The sequence below is a fragment of the Wickerhamiella sorbophila genome (genome assembly GCF_002251995.1).
Source record: "Wickerhamiella sorbophila strain DS02 chromosome Unknown contig3, whole genome shotgun sequence".
Classification (NCBI taxonomy): Eukaryota; Fungi; Ascomycota; class Dipodascomycetes; order Dipodascales; family Trichomonascaceae; genus Wickerhamiella; species Wickerhamiella sorbophila.
Window position 1 is genome coordinate 1,276,341 of NW_020194004.1, and position 16,990 is coordinate 1,293,330.

Consider the following 16,990-nt stretch of genomic DNA (forward strand, 5'->3'; position numbering starts at 1 on the left):
GCGCTATAGATGACGCCAAACACCTAACCCAGGGAGACCCGACCAAAATGACGTCGATGGAGAACTTGCTCAGGGTAAGGGTGAGTATCCGATAGAAGCGAAATATGCATGTGGGACCTGGGGGCAGTGCTGTGGAGCGGAAATAGCATGAAACACATAGTAAAGAGAGTGGACTACGGTAAAAGTATAAAAGCTAGATCCGAATTTCATATGAGGTGTATTTTTATGTTCTTGCCTCGGGATGCCATCCACCTATCGCACCAGAAACAACCACTGGAGCCATGAGTGCTGCCAGGGACGAGCCAGAGCAATCTGAAGATGATCGAGAACTCCGCGTAGGAATATAAAGGTTTCTCCTGCGAATGCGACGTCTCCTCGAGACAGTGGCCTCGTTCGCGTTCGAGTTGAGCCTGGCAACGCGACCGCCATGCACATACTTGAGGAAGGCAAGCTCGTCGAGAGACTTTTGGATGCCAGGGATCCATTCATAGTTCTGTTCACTTCCCGACCATGAATCGCGAGAGTCAGCTTGGCTGTTGTCTCCAGTAGACTCGTCTCTCTTCGAAACACGGAATAACTTGCAGAACAGCCATTTGATGGACCTGCCAACAATGGCAAACAGTTTCACGACGGGCGAGAAGAGCCAGCTAATACCGCGACCAATCTCATCCAGAGTGATGAGCAGGAATCTAACGAATCTGCGTGGATACAGCTTCATCACAAGCTCATCTGGGATTTGTCGCAACACCATACCCCACGGGATAGAGCAAAAGCCACAAATAAGCGCGACTGCCCACATGGCACCGGTTTGGCGACGAATAGAAAATGCAGCGCCACCAACGAACATGATAAGAACCTGGAATCCGCCAATTATGCAAACAACAACGATAAAGTAGTAGTTTTGCCCAATGCCCTCGAGGAAGTTCTGTTTGTTGTCGAGTCGACGTGAAATAAACAATTGGAAAAATTGCATCCAGACAAATGTGTTGAAAATCATGGCAGAAAGCTGGGTATCCTTTCTAGAGTCGTGAGGATGGCCAGCGATTCCCCAAATATAGGGGCTAGCGAAATGCAAGGTTAAAGTGACAGCGAGTTGGAAAAAAGCTTGACCGAAAATAATCTTCCACATAGTGGGTGTGATCAAAGATTTCTTGCGGTTGTCGGGGGCTCTGTCCAAAACACTGTCGACAGGTGCATCAGTGGCCAGTGCTAAGGCGGCCAGTGTATCCATGATGAGGTTAACCCACAGGAGCTGGACAGCAGTCAAAACGCTTTCGTTATCAGAAGATGCAACGGCAGTGATAAATGTAAGAGCAACAGCAGTTACATTGACTGTAAGTTGGAATTGCAAAAACTTCTTAACAGCATCGTTCACTGTGCGGCCCCATTTGATTGCGTTGACAATAGAAGCAAAATTGTCGTCCATGATGATAATATCAGAAGCTTCCTTGGCCACCTCAGTACCAGTGATACCCATTGAGAACCCGACATCAGCGAGTTTCAACGCGGGAGCATCATTTGTACCATCACCAGTAACTGCCACAGTTTCGCCTTGTTCCTTGAGGTAAGCAACTAGCGTTCGCTTATCATGCGGTGAGGATCGAGCCAAAACACGTAGCCGGGGAACAATGCTAGCCATATCATGCTCGGAAAGCTTACGGAACTGTGGTCCCTCCATCACAATGCTATCTTTATCGTCTTCACTGATGATGCCAGCGTTGATAGCAATAGCACGCGCTGTGCGAACATTGTCACCGGTGACCATGCGCACAACCACGCCGGCACGTTGGCACTGGCCTACTGCTTCACGAACACCCTTACGAAGAGGGTCTTTGATACCGAATAGTCCAAGATAAGTCAAATTTGTGACATCGATGTCAGCCGCAGTGATATTTTCCATCTCAGAGACTTGCTTCGCATCGAAATCTTTGTATGCGATTGCTATGGCACGAAGAGCCTCGCTACCATATTTGTCAATTTGAGAAGCATGGAAATCGCGGTGCTTTTCCATTGGTTCGTTGGATGATGGGCCCCAAACCGTGGAGCACTGGCTAAGCAAAATTTCAGCAGCACCCTTGATCAAAAGACGACCACCTCCATTCTCCATTGGAATGACAGTAAACATGTACTTTCGAGAAGAGTCAAAAGGAAGAAGCTTAATTGGCTCAGCAGACTCACGGTAGCTCGAGAGTGTTCCCTGCTTAACACCAAGGTGCTCGCGAGCGAACAGCAGAAGAGCCGATTCTGTCTTGGAACCTTGAATCTCCTGTGGGTTTTCTCTATCTTCGTAGGCGGTCGAGTTGATACAAATAGAGTCCGCCAATAGCTTCTTGTCGACTTTCGAGACAACGTCACTAGCATTTTCACCCTCGTCCCATTCCTCGTTTCCAACAGTGGCGGCAACAACTGTCATGACATTCTCGGTCAATGTGCCTGTTTTATCAGAGCAAATAGTGGTGGCTCCGCCCATAGTTTCACACGATCTCAAAACACGCACTAAACAGTTATCTTTGATCATTCGAGTTGTAGCAAATGCCAATGCTAGTGTTACGGCCAGGGGGAGTCCCTCTGGGACTGCAACCACGACAATTGTGACAGCAACAATGAAAATATCCATAAACTTGGTGCCCTTTTGCGAAGGGGTTAAATCAGAGAACCGGTTATCGCCAGAGATTTGAACAAGGAAGCGAATAAACAGCACAATGAAAAGAATTAGAGCAGAAATGACACCAAACTTGGCAATGCCATCGGCAATCCGGTTGAGTTTTTCTTGGAGTGGCGTTACCTCGTTCTCGTGATGAAGTGATAACATCGTGCGGCCATGCATGGAGTGTTCACCAATAGAGGTGGCCATATAGTAGCCCGTGCCCTCAAGAACTTTAGCACCAGAAAGCATGAAACAATCTAGTTTGTGATTTGATGGATCGAGAGGCTCAGTTGCGTGGTCCAAGCGCTTCATGATAGCTGCTGCTTCATATTTGCGCAAAGTATCACTTTCACCGGTGGCCGAAGATTCATCGCATTGAATATCGTAAGACTTCATCAGGACGCCGTCAACCGGCAATATATCACCCGGTTGCACCGCAAGAATATCGCCGACCATCACATCTTCAACTTTGATCTTCTCTTCAGACTTGTTGCGGATAACTTCGATCATTCGATCATCTTTCTTTCGGTTGAGCTTAACGAATTGACGTTCCTTTTGCCAGTCATTGAGTGAACCAACCATTGTAACAACCACGACGGCCACGAGAATTGCAACACCCTCGACCCAATCGACTTTGGGCAGAGGCCGGCCCTCGGGGTCATGCTCGACCGGCTCGCCGAACGTCTCATAAAGACCCAAAGCCAACGAAATAACAGCAGCAATGATAAGAATGATCAATACTTTGTCATTCAAAGTTTGCCAAATAATTTGTAGTAAACTTTGGGCCTTTCGCTCGGGCAATGTGTTTCGTCCGTACACTTTTTCCCGTTGAGCAACTTCAGCAGGAACCAGCTGCTGGTTGATCAATCCGGTCTCGGAGTTGGTATTCAGAGCTTTACTGAGCCCTTGAACGCCACCCATTGACCGCAAAATGTATGGATTCTTTGGATCAACCAAAGCGGACAGTTGTGCCGGCGTCCATGAGTAGACACCATGACCTTCGCTTCCGTTGCCTATCTCTCTCAACAACATATCAGCTTCTTTTTGATGCTCTTCATTCGACGAAGAGGAGGTGCTGGATTTTTTGCCATCCTGGCGAACGCCATCAACGTAAATAACAGGGGGTCCCTCGTCCTCACTCATTAAGCCAATGATTTACTCGAGGTCGGGAAAAAAAACAAACGTCAGTGAGTGGACGCTCTAGAAATCCTGCAGAAACTGTTCAGTGGTTTTAATTTGCTAGTAGAAAGCTTGAAAGCAAAAAAAAAGCAACTTTCAAACTATGGCCGAATGGTGAGTGTAATGTAGGTTGCCGCGAAATCAAATCAGCCTGCCCCTTATGCAAGCTTGTTCCTATATGCAGGTTTCCTGGAGAAGCCGCAGCAGATCGGCAAGATTTGATATTGCGTCTTACAAGCACAGTTGGCGGTTACGCTGGACAGCTAGCGACTGAACTAACTTTTGAGTTGGTAACTTTAACAAGTTTTATTCCTCGAATATAACATACACTTGATTGGCTGAATTCTTGTAAGCGAGGGGCAAAAACCATGTCGTTGAAGTTCCGCTAAGCCCCGTTAGATAATCATATCGAGGCCTTTTTTGCCAAGATTTTCCCATGCTGCCTGCCGTGCAGATTATAATTCACAATGACATCAGTTCCACGATACGCTAGCTAACAAGGCAAAGTGATCGCTGGGGTTCAATGCTCTTCGGGGCAAGGAATTGGGCATTGGCCCAAGCTCAGCCTCTTCAGGAATTCTCAACAGCTCGTGAATGATAACCGGATCTTTTTCCACCGGTTCATGCTTCCATTTCAGAAAGAAAATATAGTCCAGTGTTCCCTGGAAGTCATCTGCCCAATTCGTGTACCGTGGCTCTCCATTGGCTCCTGAGTTTTCCGGATGTACCTCATGATACCTGCCATAGGCGCTGACGACCTGAACGTTCAAGGCTGCATAGGCTGTCTGCAGGATCTCCAATGCAGATTGATTTTCAAGGTCTAGGAGCGTAGGTACAGGAGGCCTAGCATTTACATGTACTTCTGGCTGCTCTGGTAAATTGATCGGCGGCGCAGCACCAAAATCCGAGTGCGTAGTGCTTTTCTGCAGAATTTCGGTAGCTCGATCATTGAGATGCAGGCCTCTGGCAAGAAGGTACGGGGGATCGAACGGTTCAAAGTTGAAATCACCGAGCACCACTAGTTTGGGGGCTCCATCTACCTCTTTTGCGAATTGTTGGGTCGCCTCGAATAACCCATGAAGCTGGCGGGCCCTTTCAAAGCTCGCCATAGGGTGCCAATAGAGGTGGGTGGTTGCCAGAACCAGAGGTGGTAATGCAGCATTGCTTGAAGTTGATTTCAAACTGACCAAAAGACCAACATTACCTGTATCCACTTGTCGCGGGATCTGTAATTTTGATCGATCATAGGTAACTGTTCGTTTTCCATGCTGTTGATATAAAGACTTACGCCATGCTAGATAGAGTCCGTGCCGTTTTCCCGGAGAGCAGTAAAAGCATCCGTCCAGTCCCATTGACTCCATTATGGCGTTCCAAAAGCTGAGAGATGCAGAATCGACTTCTTGGAGAGCTAAAATATCTGGGGAGTACGCCTTGATCTGTTCTTCAAGGGCTTTACTCCGAGGACCCCATTTTACCGCATTACCATTGGTAGGATACCGGGATCTACGGATCAACGATTGAGCAAGCGTGTTATATGTCATAATCTTCAAGTCCCCGGACCCATTTTCAACAGGCAGTAGCTGTCTCGGAAGAAAGGATATATTCGACATAGCGAAAGTTGACTAAGGTGTGCTCGCTGATACAACACGCTCAATTTAGCTTTATGTTTTTTCATTACTTCAGTTAGTCTGTATATTTATTCATAAGGGCCTTTCATCTTCATACGTTCACCTACTTCGACCTCTTATCGAGTCCTTCATGACGTCACATAGAGTCTCTTAATAATAAACGGCGGAGGTTTTTTTTTTTGCAAAACCAGTTTAGCCATGTTCAAAAGCCAGTTTATTGATGCTGCTGTTGCTTCCAACGCTCTGCGTTTCGGTAGCTTCACATTGAAATCCGGTCGCATTTCCCCTTATTTTTTCAATTTGGGTCTTTTCAACTCCGGCGAGGTTCTCGTTCAGCTAGCCACTGCCTACGCTACAACCATCCTCGAGTCAGGCATTGAGTTTGATGTTATTTTCGGTCCGGCATACAAAGGTATTCCTATTGCTGCGCTCACCGTTGCCAAAATCGCTGAGCTCGACCCCTCGAAGGGCAAATTGGAGTATGCTTTCAACCGTAAAGAGGCCAAGGACCACGGCGAGGGAGGAAACATCGTCGGTGGTAGCCTCGAAGGTCGTCGGGTTTTGGTTGTGGACGATGTTATCACTGCAGGCACCGCCATCAATGAAGCTCGAACCATCATTGAGGCAGCTAAGGGCACCATCGTTGGTGTTGTGACTGCTTTGGATCGTCAGGAACGCACCGCCGACAGCACAGTCTCTGCTCTTACTGCTGTCTCTCAGCGATTCAACGTTCCTGTTCTAAGCATTGTAAACTTGAGCGACATCATCGCTCATTTGAGTAGCAGTTTGAGTGCTGAACAGCTTCAGGCGCTCAAAGACTACCAGAAACAGTACGGAGCTGCTTGATCTGAGTTAATTAAGAATATAGATAAATAATAAAATAATTGTCCACTGACGTTTTTCATGCCTCAATGGCCTTGACGAGTGCCCATGCGGCACCAGCAGCGACACCGCCGACCAGCAACATCGAGACACCGTTCCAGACGCGCTGTTTTTGGAGGCAGTCGGAACCAAGAGAAAGCACAGTCTTGAAGTAGCCGAATGCAAAGAGAGTGATCATCATAATGACCACAGAGTAAATCAAGCCCTTTTCAACGGTATCAACAAGGAAGTAGGGCAGAAGGGGGACAAAGCCACCCAAAAAGTAGGCACCACCGATGGTCAAGGCGGAAGTCAGCTCACGGCCCTCCTGCGGCTCCTCGATGCCGCGGACCATCTTCACCATAAAGGCAGCCAAGAACTCGTCATTCCGCTGAAGATCAGACATGACAGCCTCGACGGTTGCGGGAGAAATATTGAACTCGCCCAGTGCCTCTTGGACACCGTTGACGGACTCCTTGGGTGACTCGTGGTAAGTAGCCTTTTCTTTGCGCAACATGGTCTCGTAGTACTCGGACTCAGACTTAGCAGCGAGGTAGCCGCCCAGACCCATGGAAATAGCGCCCGAAACAAGCTCGGCAAGACCACCGGTGATGACGAGTTTAGCGCTGCCCAGGGAGGAAAGACCAGCAGTGAGCGCAAAAGGAACAGTGAGACCATCCGAAAGACCAATGATGATATCTGAAACAACACGAGGGTTCTCGATCTCTTTGATAGAGAACTGGCTTACGAACGAGCCATCCGTAGTGGCCTGGTAGCCGACTTGACTCTGGTCGGTGGGCAGCAAAGGCTTGGTGGGACCTCCGGTAATAAGATTCTTAACAGCGACTAAAACCATTCTTTTTTGTGACGTGAGATTGGGCGTGGAGGTCAGTAGATATAACTCTTCGAAAGGTTTGAAACAGTTGCAATCAAACTTTGTTTAGTTCTGTGATTACAGCGGGGCTTTCCCATCTTTTTAACCTCCTAAAATGAACCCTACATGCATATGCACGGGCTGGGAATTAGGTCAACTACCATTGGTCGAGCCGGGAGGCACCAAGAATATTATGCAGAATTTGATAAACATTAGTTGAGCAGAGTCCAGGCCCTTAATCTAGACCCAGGCCCAGGTGCCCCCCCCGGTTTCGGCACAGAAGAAAGCACTTTCGGATAATGTTTTGTCCTATCGAACGACGAGACTGATGCCACAACTTGCTGCATTTTTCACTGTTTCTATCGGCCCCAGCTATCCTCGATCATTGCCACTAGCGGTAAGCTGCAGGTTTAAACATGTATGCCCTACACTACAGGTAATACGTAGTCATAGAGTTAGCGAAATTGAGAATTCTGCAGTGCAATGATTTCCTGGAGAAGATAAGTTTAGTTTATTAGATAAGTTTTAAAGCTATTTTGGAGCAAACCTTGTTTTTATCAGCCTTGCTCAAGCGATTGTGATCCAAAATTCACCCAAGGGGTCCCTAAAAAAACCTGCTGCAGCCTTTCGCCCCTCTCGGATATGTCAATAGGCGTGCAGAATGCCAAAAGGGAAACGAAAAGCCAAGCTTAGGCGGCTATGAGCTCCCTCATAATCCGCAGTTAATTGAGATCAAAGCTAAACCCCACCCGATAAAGCCAAAGCTTTGAGGTTAAGTGGATTAGAAGTTTCGTGCATCAGCAGCCCAAATCGGGAGAACCCCTGAAAAATCGCCAACTCGGGCCAGTTTTAGTCTTCCGATTCATCGGTTCTGTCTTCATCGATACCTTGTTGGACTTCGTGGGCAATATCGATGGAATACTCTTTCATAAACACACAAAGTGACAGGCCAACGATACAGAAAATCATCATTACCAGCATCAACGTACGAATAGTCTTCAGCAGTGCATTTTGAAGCTGGTGCCGGATGTCTCCCTCAGGGAGCTGTTGAATGTATTCGACCACTTGAATGACTTTGGTTGGATCGACCTGAACATTGTCAATTTTTGACAGGTGATGTTTCATTTGACTGGCAAAGATAGCACCCCCCACTGCCACACCGAAAGCTTCACCCAAACTTCTCGCAAACGACATCACAGCCGCGGCATCCGTCCAGAGTGAGGGGTTAATGGGAGCCATAGCAGACTGTGCAGACGACGAGTATAGCATTCCTAATCCAATACCAGGCGCAACGGCCAAAAAAATCCACTCGGCAACTGTTGTATCAAGATTTAGCAAAATGTAGAGGCCCATACCAACCGAGGCCAACACCAATGAGATCCATTGAACAAATAAATAATGGCCTGACCAACGAATCACGACACCAGCCAGCAATGCCGCAATACTCAACACGACAGCTACAGGGATCTGCGCCAAACCTGTGATGAGAGGGTTATATAGCTTGATGCCCTGAAAGTACATGGGCAAGAAATAAAGCCAAGCCATGACAACGATTCCTTGCAGCACATTCTGAACCTGTGCAGCAATAGCTCCCCAAGTAGAGAAAACCTTCATATTGATCATTGGTTGAGATGCGACGTGAATTTCGTATAGCACTGTGGAAACCAGCCCCGCACCACCAACAACGATTGGAACAATACTGCGGGCATCACCCCAAGGATACGAGATACCACCTAGTGACAACCCAAGCATCAAGGAAGTACTAGAGCCCAAAAACAGAATATTCCCGCCAATGTCAATCATCTTGAACTTTTCCATAAAGCTTCGATCCGCATGAACCTTCTTTAGCTTCAACGCGAACGGGGTAATAGCCAAACTTACTCCACAAATGGGAAGATTCAAGTAGAAAATCCAACGCCAGGTTACTGTTTCGGCGAATGCACCACCAATAATTGGTCCAACACCTCCACCTACCGCCCAAGAGCCGGCGAGAATGGCGTAATAAACTCCACGCAACCGAAGCGGAATCAAGTCGGCAACAAGAACCTCTGGAATAACAAGAGTTCCGGCAGCACCGATTCCTTGAATAGTTCGGCCAGCTAAGAGGGTTTCAATGTTCTGAGAAACGCCACACATGATAGTCCCCACAAGAAGGAACATAAAGGCAGCTATAATAAGCGGCTTGCGGCCGTATATATCAGATAAAGATGAAAACAGAAACTGGAAAGCGCCTGCTGTCACCATATAAGCATTTGCAATCCATTCAGTTTGAACGGTCGTAGCATCGAGATGGCTAGCGATGGATAAGAGAGCAGTACTAATTGCTGTGGAGTCAATCGCAACCAGAAGCGTTAATAACCAAAGCACAAGCATCACACATGCAAAGCGGAAGCTAGGCCTGAAATGCTGTTGGCCCTCGGACTGCTCATCTGGCGAGGTGTCCATCGCATCAGCATTAGCTTGCTGTTCTACTGCCTTTTCAGGAAATGCAGACAAACTTTCAGGGGTCCCGTCTTTGATATCGACATGACCTTTGGGCCGCCAGAACATCAGCGTGAGCCTCTCCCTGGCTGCTTCTCGCGATAGCATTGTCGTAAGAGATCTTCAAGGTCGGTTTGTTAAATAATGTGCCCTAACCCCTGACAGGATCTGGGGAAGCCGCCACTAAGGGTTTCCAGCGGTTTGAGCCATCCTGGTCGTCGACTAGGGGGAATAGAATCTAGATTTTTAGGATATCTGAGTACACAAAGAGCCATTTCTCTCCTCCAAGGAGTTTGCCACTCGTGCTTGAGTAACTGTGAGCTTGTATGCAGAATTTCCTGCGTGTTACGTAGGACTGATTTACGGAGGGAGGGAAAAGTCGCGCATCGCTGCTCTATTGATCTAAAGGCAACGAGCAGGGGAGTTTCTCCGAGTGGTCTAATCATTTTTCTTGTAGTCTTTTGCAGTTTTGAGCTCTACAACCGGAAGGAAGTTCAGTCTCCAGGACAGCTTGTAGTCCTGTTCTTGTCCAAGAACATAGTTGCGGAGATACTCGAGGTATTGTAGGTAAAAATACACACCCGATCCAGTAAGAAGATGCCACCAACCATGACCCTCCAGAACCAAGCCGTAGGGTAATCCTACTGTATGTCTCAAGCTTCTCCAGAAATCGCAAAAGTGAATGTCCATGTTCCACAAAAAGTATCCAAACAGGAATTGACTCAACCCACTAATGAGCATGTAGTTGAACTGCTTCAATACCTTTGGATCCTTGACGTAGCTCCGGGTGAGACGGAAACTCTGGATGATGATGACGGCATTGAGCGATCCATAGGCTGCTTGGTGGATTGTGGGGTTCTTGAAGTGTAAATAGACAGCAGTAAGGAGCAATGCACCAGAGGCAATTCCCACAGCCAGTTTGCGACTATAGGACTTTGTCGCATTGGTCTGGAAGACGTTCCAGCAGGGGATGCAGGTGCCGTAAATCATCGGCAACTCGTCCATCAGCTGGAACTCATACCTCAAAGTCATATGGAAAAGCCAACTGCCTATGCCAACCACAGCGAAGCCCAAGGCAGCCAATACAAATCTCATCTCAAGCTTGTTCTTGAGAGCATTGCGCAAGGCATAAAAAGCAAGCATGATGAAGACTGCATTTGTGAGAGTATTCACATACTCTGCGATATACTGTGAAACCACATAATTCTCCTCGCACCAGTCGATAGTAGCAGTGATAGGCCCCCAAAAGCCGTTCTTCACCTGTGGCGGATACTCAATCCCTCCAGGTAACATTGTGAAGGTTGGGAGGTTCGGCCAATTCGCACATGCACCTTGTGGCACCCCCGATCCGGCAAACCCTCCCCATCTCGCCGTGCATAAACCACCAGGAGAAGAAAAAACCCAAATCCGCATGAAGCATTGGTAGCTGTTAATAAGTGTACGACAATATTAGAATTGCTTTTGAAACGTTCAGGTTCATTCAGTTTGGGCCCATATTCGTTGAAACTACGTAATAGCCTCATCCAAGACCCTGTCCACTGGCGGAGGGCCGCTCGCTATTCTTAGCATGTGTCTGTAGCCCGTAGCCCGCCAAACATAAATTCGGAACTGTTCGTTTAAGCTGCTGTTTCTGGCACACATGTCCACTGCCAGTCAGATCAGTGCTTCTGCCGATCCGCTGGCCCTACCCTCGTTGTCTATTTCATAATGCTTGCAGCGACTAGTCATTGACTCAGCCTCTGCCAAATCCAAGCCATGCCGCTTTTGAAGCCCACTGGCTCGCCCATAAGGGACTATCACGAGCTAGATGAGAATCGAGCACACGACCTCGAGGTTAATATAGCAGACGACCGACGAACTCGTTATATTATAAAGTTTTTCAGAGTCATCCGTATTCTGGTCGAATGCCTGGGGCTCCTCCTTACTATACCCGTATCGATCATTGAGATTATTGCAATTTGTTATTTATGGAACCAAAATAAAACCTTGGATTGGGCATCTAGGCACAAAGAGGCTATTGGTGCTGTCGACAAGTGCCTGACCCTCGTAGCCTATTTTTGGTCGCTGGCATTTTCGCTCGCAACATTCCCCATGCTCCGCAAGAGATTCCAAGTCGGATGGAAGGGAGACTTGGTTGGCGTCATTAGTTTGTTCTTAATAGCTGCTCCACTGTGCATGACGATTGAAGCGTTCGCTCAGCTGGCTCAACGCACGTCGGAGCTGTAGATGCGCGCCACAACCCACTATTTAACCGGTCAACACTCTATAACTATTTATACTCGATATTTCAACGTTTTTTTGCCGTCTCTAGAGGAATGTTTTAGATGGGGTGCAAAACCACCAAGAACACGGGGTGTTGGGTAAGGTTAGTGCTGTTACCCTACCGTTTAAGATGCGTCCCGTCAGTAGAGTTTGTAAACAAATCCCAAACCATCAAGTGAGGCTGTCATCTTTTTTCGTTTGTCGCTATGAGAGAGATTGTAAGTATACCGCTCACAACGCGCCATCACGCGTTTTAATTAAAGCAAAGGCTAACATTCAGATTCATATTTCCACAGGACAGTGTGGTAACCAAATTGGTACTGCCTTCTGGCAGACCATCAGCGAGGAACACGGCATTGATGCCCAGGGTATCCACAAGGGCTCCAACGATATCACTAAAGAAAAGCTGGACGTTTATTACCAGGAGACAAACCGAAAGTATGTCCCGCGTTCCATCCTCGTCGACCTCGAGCCTGGCACTATGGACACGGTGCGCTCGGGTCCGCTAGGTGATCTTTTCCGCCCCGACAACTTTGTTTATGCGCAATCCTCTGCTGGTAACAACTGGGCTAAAGGTCACTACACCGAGGGCGCTGAGCTCATTGACCAGGTTATGGACGTGGTTCGTCGTGAAGCCGAAGCATGTGAGTCGCTGCAAGGCTTCCAAATGACCCATTCGTTGGGCGGCGGTACCGGTTCTGGTCTGGGAACTTTGCTTGTTAGCAACTTGCGCGATGAGTTCAACGATCGTATGCTCGCTACTTACTCCGTGGCTCCCTCCAGCGACTCTGATACCGTCGTGGAGCCCTACAACTCTATTTTGGCCATGAATCAGTTGGTCGAGGTTGCCGATGAAACTTTCTGCTTGGATAACCATGCTTTGTACAAGATTTATCAGAATACCCTCAAGGTCCCGCACCCCAAATACGAGGACTTGAACCAGCTTGTTGCTAGTGTCATGTCTGGCGTAACCACCTCTCTCAGATACCCCAGTCAGCTCAACAGTGATCTCCGCAAGTTGGCTGTCAACTTGGTTCCCTTCAATCGCCTCCACTTCTTCACAGTCGGCTATGCTCCTCTTATGGCTGCTGGCTCTCGCTCCTTCAGCTCTCTTACTGTTCCTGAGCTTACCCAGCAAATCTTTGATGGCCGTAATGTCATGGCCGGCGCTGACCCTCGCACCGGTAAGTACATGACCTGTGCTGCTTTCTACCGTGGTAAGGTGTCTATCAAAGAAGTTGAAGACCAAGTCGCTCTGGTTAGACAGCGCAACCAGTCCAACTTTGTCGACTGGATTACTGACAATGTGCAAACTTCCATCTGCTCGGTCCCTCCCAAGGGCGTTGATATGACCGCCACATTTGTTGCAAACTCCACATCCATCCAAGAGTTGTTCCGACGCGTTCACGACCAGTTCCAGAAAATGTTCAAGCGTAAGGCTTTCTTGCACTGGTACACTAATGAGGGTATGGACGAGTCCGAGTTTACTGAGGCCGAGTCTAACATCACTGATCTTATTCACGAGTATCAGCAGCACCAGGAAGGCTCTTTCGAAGACGAGGAGGAGATTCTTGAGGAGGACTACATGACCGAGATGTAATCTTCTTATTATTCTGCCATAGTTCTTTTACATGCGTAATCTGTTTTTTAATTAAAGTTTAGCGATCTTACTCCCGTTTTCTTTTGCCTCTGATCTTGCAAATTTCAACGGGAATTCCCAGTCCTGACAGAAACTGAATCCAGACGTACTGGTTGTCACTTATGGTGTCATTTGTGGACTTTACCTCCACAAATTTGCATTCCGGCTCTTCAGTTTTCCATAGCGTCAGATCAGGGAATCCAGAGTTGTAAGTGTAATAGGATTCTGCTAAGCGGAGAAGGATTGCACCAAGTGCATTGCCTAGACCATCGATTACTGCTTCGATACCTTCAAGAGGAATGTTCCAATTAATACCACCAACATTAGGCTGTAATTCGTACAACGTTTTGAACGAGTTGATTATTGTCTCTTTGAGATTATCAGTGACCCGTTTTTCAATTTTAGTTTTGTTGGTATCCAAAACTGACTGTAACTTGAGAGGCCGGTTATGAAATCGGCACCGAAACTGAGTTTTGTCACTGAATATTATATCATGAAATGCTAGCCAGAAAAGTGTGGAAATCATTCCGCCCTCATAATGTCCGCCAGCCCAGCCATAATCAGCATAGTGAATAAGTGCAGTTTCTTCAACAGTGTTGGATGCTCCTTCCTGGCCCCACCGCGTACGTACGCCTTGGCCAGGCAAAAGTTCGAGCTGTTCAGCTTCCAACAAGTTTGTGGGCAATTGTTCAAACTTGGAAAGCTCTAGAGGAGGAACAGAGAGACCTACTTTTTCAATTTCTCTTGACATTCTCACCGCCTTACGAGATAAATCAAAAGCATAAATACTGTTCACAATGCCCGATGCATCGTAATAAGTGTTGATGGCCTTGAGTAACCAGCTGGTGTCTTGCAGCTCTTTGAAAAATCTAAGCTCCAGATTCAGCTTTCGAATAATAAGTGACGATTTTCGTGATTTATGAATTTCCTGCTCAAAATATTCTTGAATCATTTGATACTCCTCTTGAAACTTTCCGGCTTTTCCTAAACATTCTGAAACCAGTGCAAGTGCACGTCCGTAAACGTATGCTGCGGAAAAAGGACCATTTCTGGGTGATGTAGATTTGATCTTCAGTCTCACTACCTCAATTAGTTCTTGTGTACACGAGGAGGCTGATTCTTCAAGCGGATCACACAAAACTCGCGCTTCATAGTAATCGATAAAGTCGTGTTTCGATTCAAAGATAGGTGCTTCTTTTTGTGTCAAATAGTCATATTGCCGAAATTTTATCATCTTCATGTTGGTTCTTACCACCACATCCAATGTTATTTGAGCAGGAACCAGGAACATGAACGAAACCAAAGCTAGTGTCGATGACATGCCTTCATTCAATAAATACAAGGATGATACAGCACCTTTAAGTTTCAACGTGACCTTTGGCCGAAGCGGTGGGCCAAAAAAGGTTTTTCGTTTACACAATTCCTCTAGAGCAGCAACCAATTGTGGTCTAGACATTGCCTTTTTGATATTGAACTCCACAGCCACCGCCTGCAGCTCTTTCACTGTGGCCACCTCCAAGTAAATGTCCAGATCCGGCTCACTTAACAACCAGTTTTTTTGTACAAGTTCTTCCAGGACGCCTTTAAGCTCGTCGGGCGGTAAATATTTCTCCAAATCCGATTGTCGCAGCCATTTTGCCGATCGATAGTAGAGCCGAGTCACAACATACTGGCCCTGAAGGCTCAGGCTTTTATAACTATCAATAATATCTTTTTTGAAGAATGTGAGGTCTAATTCTTCGAGCATCTCTCGAAATACCTGAACGTAAACGTCATTTTCAGTGATTTCCCAATACTTCCGTTCGCTCATGTGCTGACATCCCAGTAAGTAGGCTAAATAGGGTTTGTAAGTCTTATTAGTATGTAGACTACAATAATGCGAAATAGCGTTTAACTAAATAAATAGGCACGGCTAGAAGAATGAAAGTGACCATTCCCAGAAACATGATGGGCTTTGCAAAAGCGGTTGCAGCCACCAAACAAAGTGCGACGGCTGAAAAGAATAACGGAGTCGTAGGCAGCACTTTCCAGGGTCTGGGCAGATCGGGCCTTTGAAACCTCAGAACAATTAACCCAATTACTGACCACAAGTAAAAAATATAGCCGGCTGAGCCATAAAACGCAATTAATGATCTGAACTCACCCACAACAACATATAGGGAAGAGACGACTGTTTGTAGAATAATTGCGTTCACGGGTGTGTGCCGTTTAGCGTTGTAGTGGCTGAAGATAGCAGGGATGTGCCGTTCCTTCGCTGCAGTTTGAATCAGATGGCCAGAACTGAAAACAGTAGCATTCAATGCCCCCAAACACGAGCTTGCAATTGCTAAGGAAGTAACCACTCGACCAGGGGAACCAAGTACTTTGTATGCCATTGTTAATGCAACACTAGTGGCCTGTTCAATTTCGGTTTTGGACAGTACACCAAAGTACATGATATTCACAACAACATAGCTCACGATGACAATTGGCATGGCACTGTTTATGACAAGGGGAAGGTCCCTTTTAGCGTTGTCCATCTCACCAGTCACAAAGTTCAAATTATCCCATCCATCATACGCCCACAAACCACCGTACAAAGCTAATGCCGTGCTAGCTATTGGAGCAGTATCGGCCCAAAAGCCAGCTTCGAGAAAGCTGTTGGCTCGATATTGGGTAATGCCGATCAGTCCAACAACAAAAATGAAGAGTAGAAGGACGAATTTCAAAACAAGAAACCATTTCCCCGCCTGCGCACCGGAACGACTAGAGTAACTATTTAGAGCACCAATTGCTACTAGTCCAGTAAGAGCAAGCACCTTTTCGGCAACTGTTGAGTTAATGCCAAGGCCTTTGGCCAGGTATTCTCCGCAAACCAAAGCAATAATTGCTGCGCTCCCCGGCTTCAAAATTGTCACAGTAGACCAAGTATAAGTAAACGCAGCCAAGGGCCCGAAAATCTCCCCCAGATAGGCTTGTGTGCCGCCATTGAGAGGAATTGCAGCACCCAGTTCTGCATAACACGATGCTCCTGTCCATGCAAGTACACCGGATACAACCCAAACCAACAGAGCCATACCCGGAGATCCCGCCCGGGAGCTAACCTGATTAGGGCTGGCAAAAATACCAGAGCCAATCTGCAAACCAACAATCAATCCTAACCCGTGGATGTATTTCAGCTTTTTTGGTCTTTTAACGCGCATATAGTCTTCCAGACCGACTTCCGATAGGGTGTTTTCCAAGGTTTCTAGCGAGATAGCATCTGCGTGCGCTTGCTCAGATATCAGCGCGTCTGGAGACGACAAGGCAGGACTTGAGATCGAAAATTCGTCTTCCAAGCGATCGTCAGATGCCAAACTTCTTAGCTCCAACGAGTCATGCCGAGCTCGCTCGTAGCTCATGACTAAACGCTGGCCGAGACTTGCAACTCCGGGATATTG

The 16,990-nt window shown here is 47.2% G+C and overlaps 10 protein-coding genes across 10 annotated transcripts; 3 read left to right on the forward strand and 7 right to left on the reverse strand.

Annotated features, from left to right (window-relative positions):
- Positions 1-223: 223 nt before the first annotated feature.
- Positions 224-3,790, reverse strand: B9G98_02599 (Calcium-transporting ATPase 2; the record flags this gene model as incomplete). Its single annotated transcript, XM_024809156.1, has 1 exon — positions 224-3,790. The coding sequence occupies one exon, from the start codon at positions 3,788-3,790 to the stop codon at positions 224-226; it is 3,567 nt and encodes a 1,188-aa protein (XP_024664924.1).
- Positions 3,791-4,299: 509 nt separating this feature from the next.
- On the reverse strand, positions 4,300-5,436 carry B9G98_02600 (RNA exonuclease NGL2; the record flags this gene model as incomplete). The annotated part of the gene is made up of 1 exon (XM_024809157.1): positions 4,300-5,436. The coding sequence occupies one exon, from the start codon at positions 5,434-5,436 to the stop codon at positions 4,300-4,302; it is 1,137 nt and encodes a 378-aa protein (XP_024664925.1).
- Positions 5,437-5,652: 216 nt separating this feature from the next.
- Positions 5,653-6,300, forward strand: B9G98_02601 (Orotate phosphoribosyltransferase; the record flags this gene model as incomplete). Its single annotated transcript, XM_024809158.1, has 1 exon — positions 5,653-6,300. One exon carries the CDS (start codon positions 5,653-5,655, stop codon positions 6,298-6,300), a length of 648 nt encoding a protein of 215 aa, XP_024664926.1.
- A 55-nt stretch (positions 6,301-6,355) lies between these two features.
- On the reverse strand, positions 6,356-7,171 carry B9G98_02602 (Protein CCC1; the record flags this gene model as incomplete). Its single annotated transcript, XM_024809159.1, has 1 exon — positions 6,356-7,171. One exon carries the CDS (start codon positions 7,169-7,171, stop codon positions 6,356-6,358), a length of 816 nt encoding a protein of 271 aa, XP_024664927.1.
- An 867-nt stretch (positions 7,172-8,038) lies between these two features.
- Positions 8,039-9,778, reverse strand: B9G98_02603 (putative MFS-type transporter C16A3.17c; the record flags this gene model as incomplete). Its single annotated transcript, XM_024809160.1, has 1 exon — positions 8,039-9,778. One exon carries the CDS (start codon positions 9,776-9,778, stop codon positions 8,039-8,041), a length of 1,740 nt encoding a protein of 579 aa, XP_024664928.1.
- Positions 9,779-10,108: 330 nt separating this feature from the next.
- Positions 10,109-10,963, reverse strand: B9G98_02604 (Alkaline ceramidase YDC1; the record flags this gene model as incomplete). The annotated part of the gene is made up of 1 exon (XM_024809161.1): positions 10,109-10,963. The coding sequence occupies one exon, from the start codon at positions 10,961-10,963 to the stop codon at positions 10,109-10,111; it is 855 nt and encodes a 284-aa protein (XP_024664929.1).
- A 462-nt stretch (positions 10,964-11,425) lies between these two features.
- On the forward strand, positions 11,426-11,896 carry B9G98_02605 (hypothetical protein; the record flags this gene model as incomplete). Its single annotated transcript, XM_024809162.1, has 1 exon — positions 11,426-11,896. The coding sequence occupies one exon, from the start codon at positions 11,426-11,428 to the stop codon at positions 11,894-11,896; it is 471 nt and encodes a 156-aa protein (XP_024664930.1).
- A 242-nt stretch (positions 11,897-12,138) lies between these two features.
- Positions 12,139-13,532, forward strand: B9G98_02606 (Tubulin beta chain; the record flags this gene model as incomplete). The annotated part of the gene is made up of 2 exons (XM_024809163.1): positions 12,139-12,150; positions 12,213-13,532. The coding sequence occupies 2 exons, from the start codon at positions 12,139-12,141 to the stop codon at positions 13,530-13,532; spliced, it is 1,332 nt and encodes a 443-aa protein (XP_024664931.1).
- A 67-nt stretch (positions 13,533-13,599) lies between these two features.
- Positions 13,600-15,381, reverse strand: B9G98_02607 (Fanconi-associated nuclease 1; the record flags this gene model as incomplete). The annotated part of the gene is made up of 1 exon (XM_024809164.1): positions 13,600-15,381. One exon carries the CDS (start codon positions 15,379-15,381, stop codon positions 13,600-13,602), a length of 1,782 nt encoding a protein of 593 aa, XP_024664932.1.
- Positions 15,382-15,439: 58 nt separating this feature from the next.
- B9G98_02608 (b(0,+)-type amino acid transporter 1) lies at positions 15,440-16,951 on the reverse strand (the record flags this gene model as incomplete). The annotated part of the gene is made up of 1 exon (XM_024809165.1): positions 15,440-16,951. The coding sequence occupies one exon, from the start codon at positions 16,949-16,951 to the stop codon at positions 15,440-15,442; it is 1,512 nt and encodes a 503-aa protein (XP_024664933.1).
- Between the last annotated feature and the right edge of the window lie 39 nt (positions 16,952-16,990).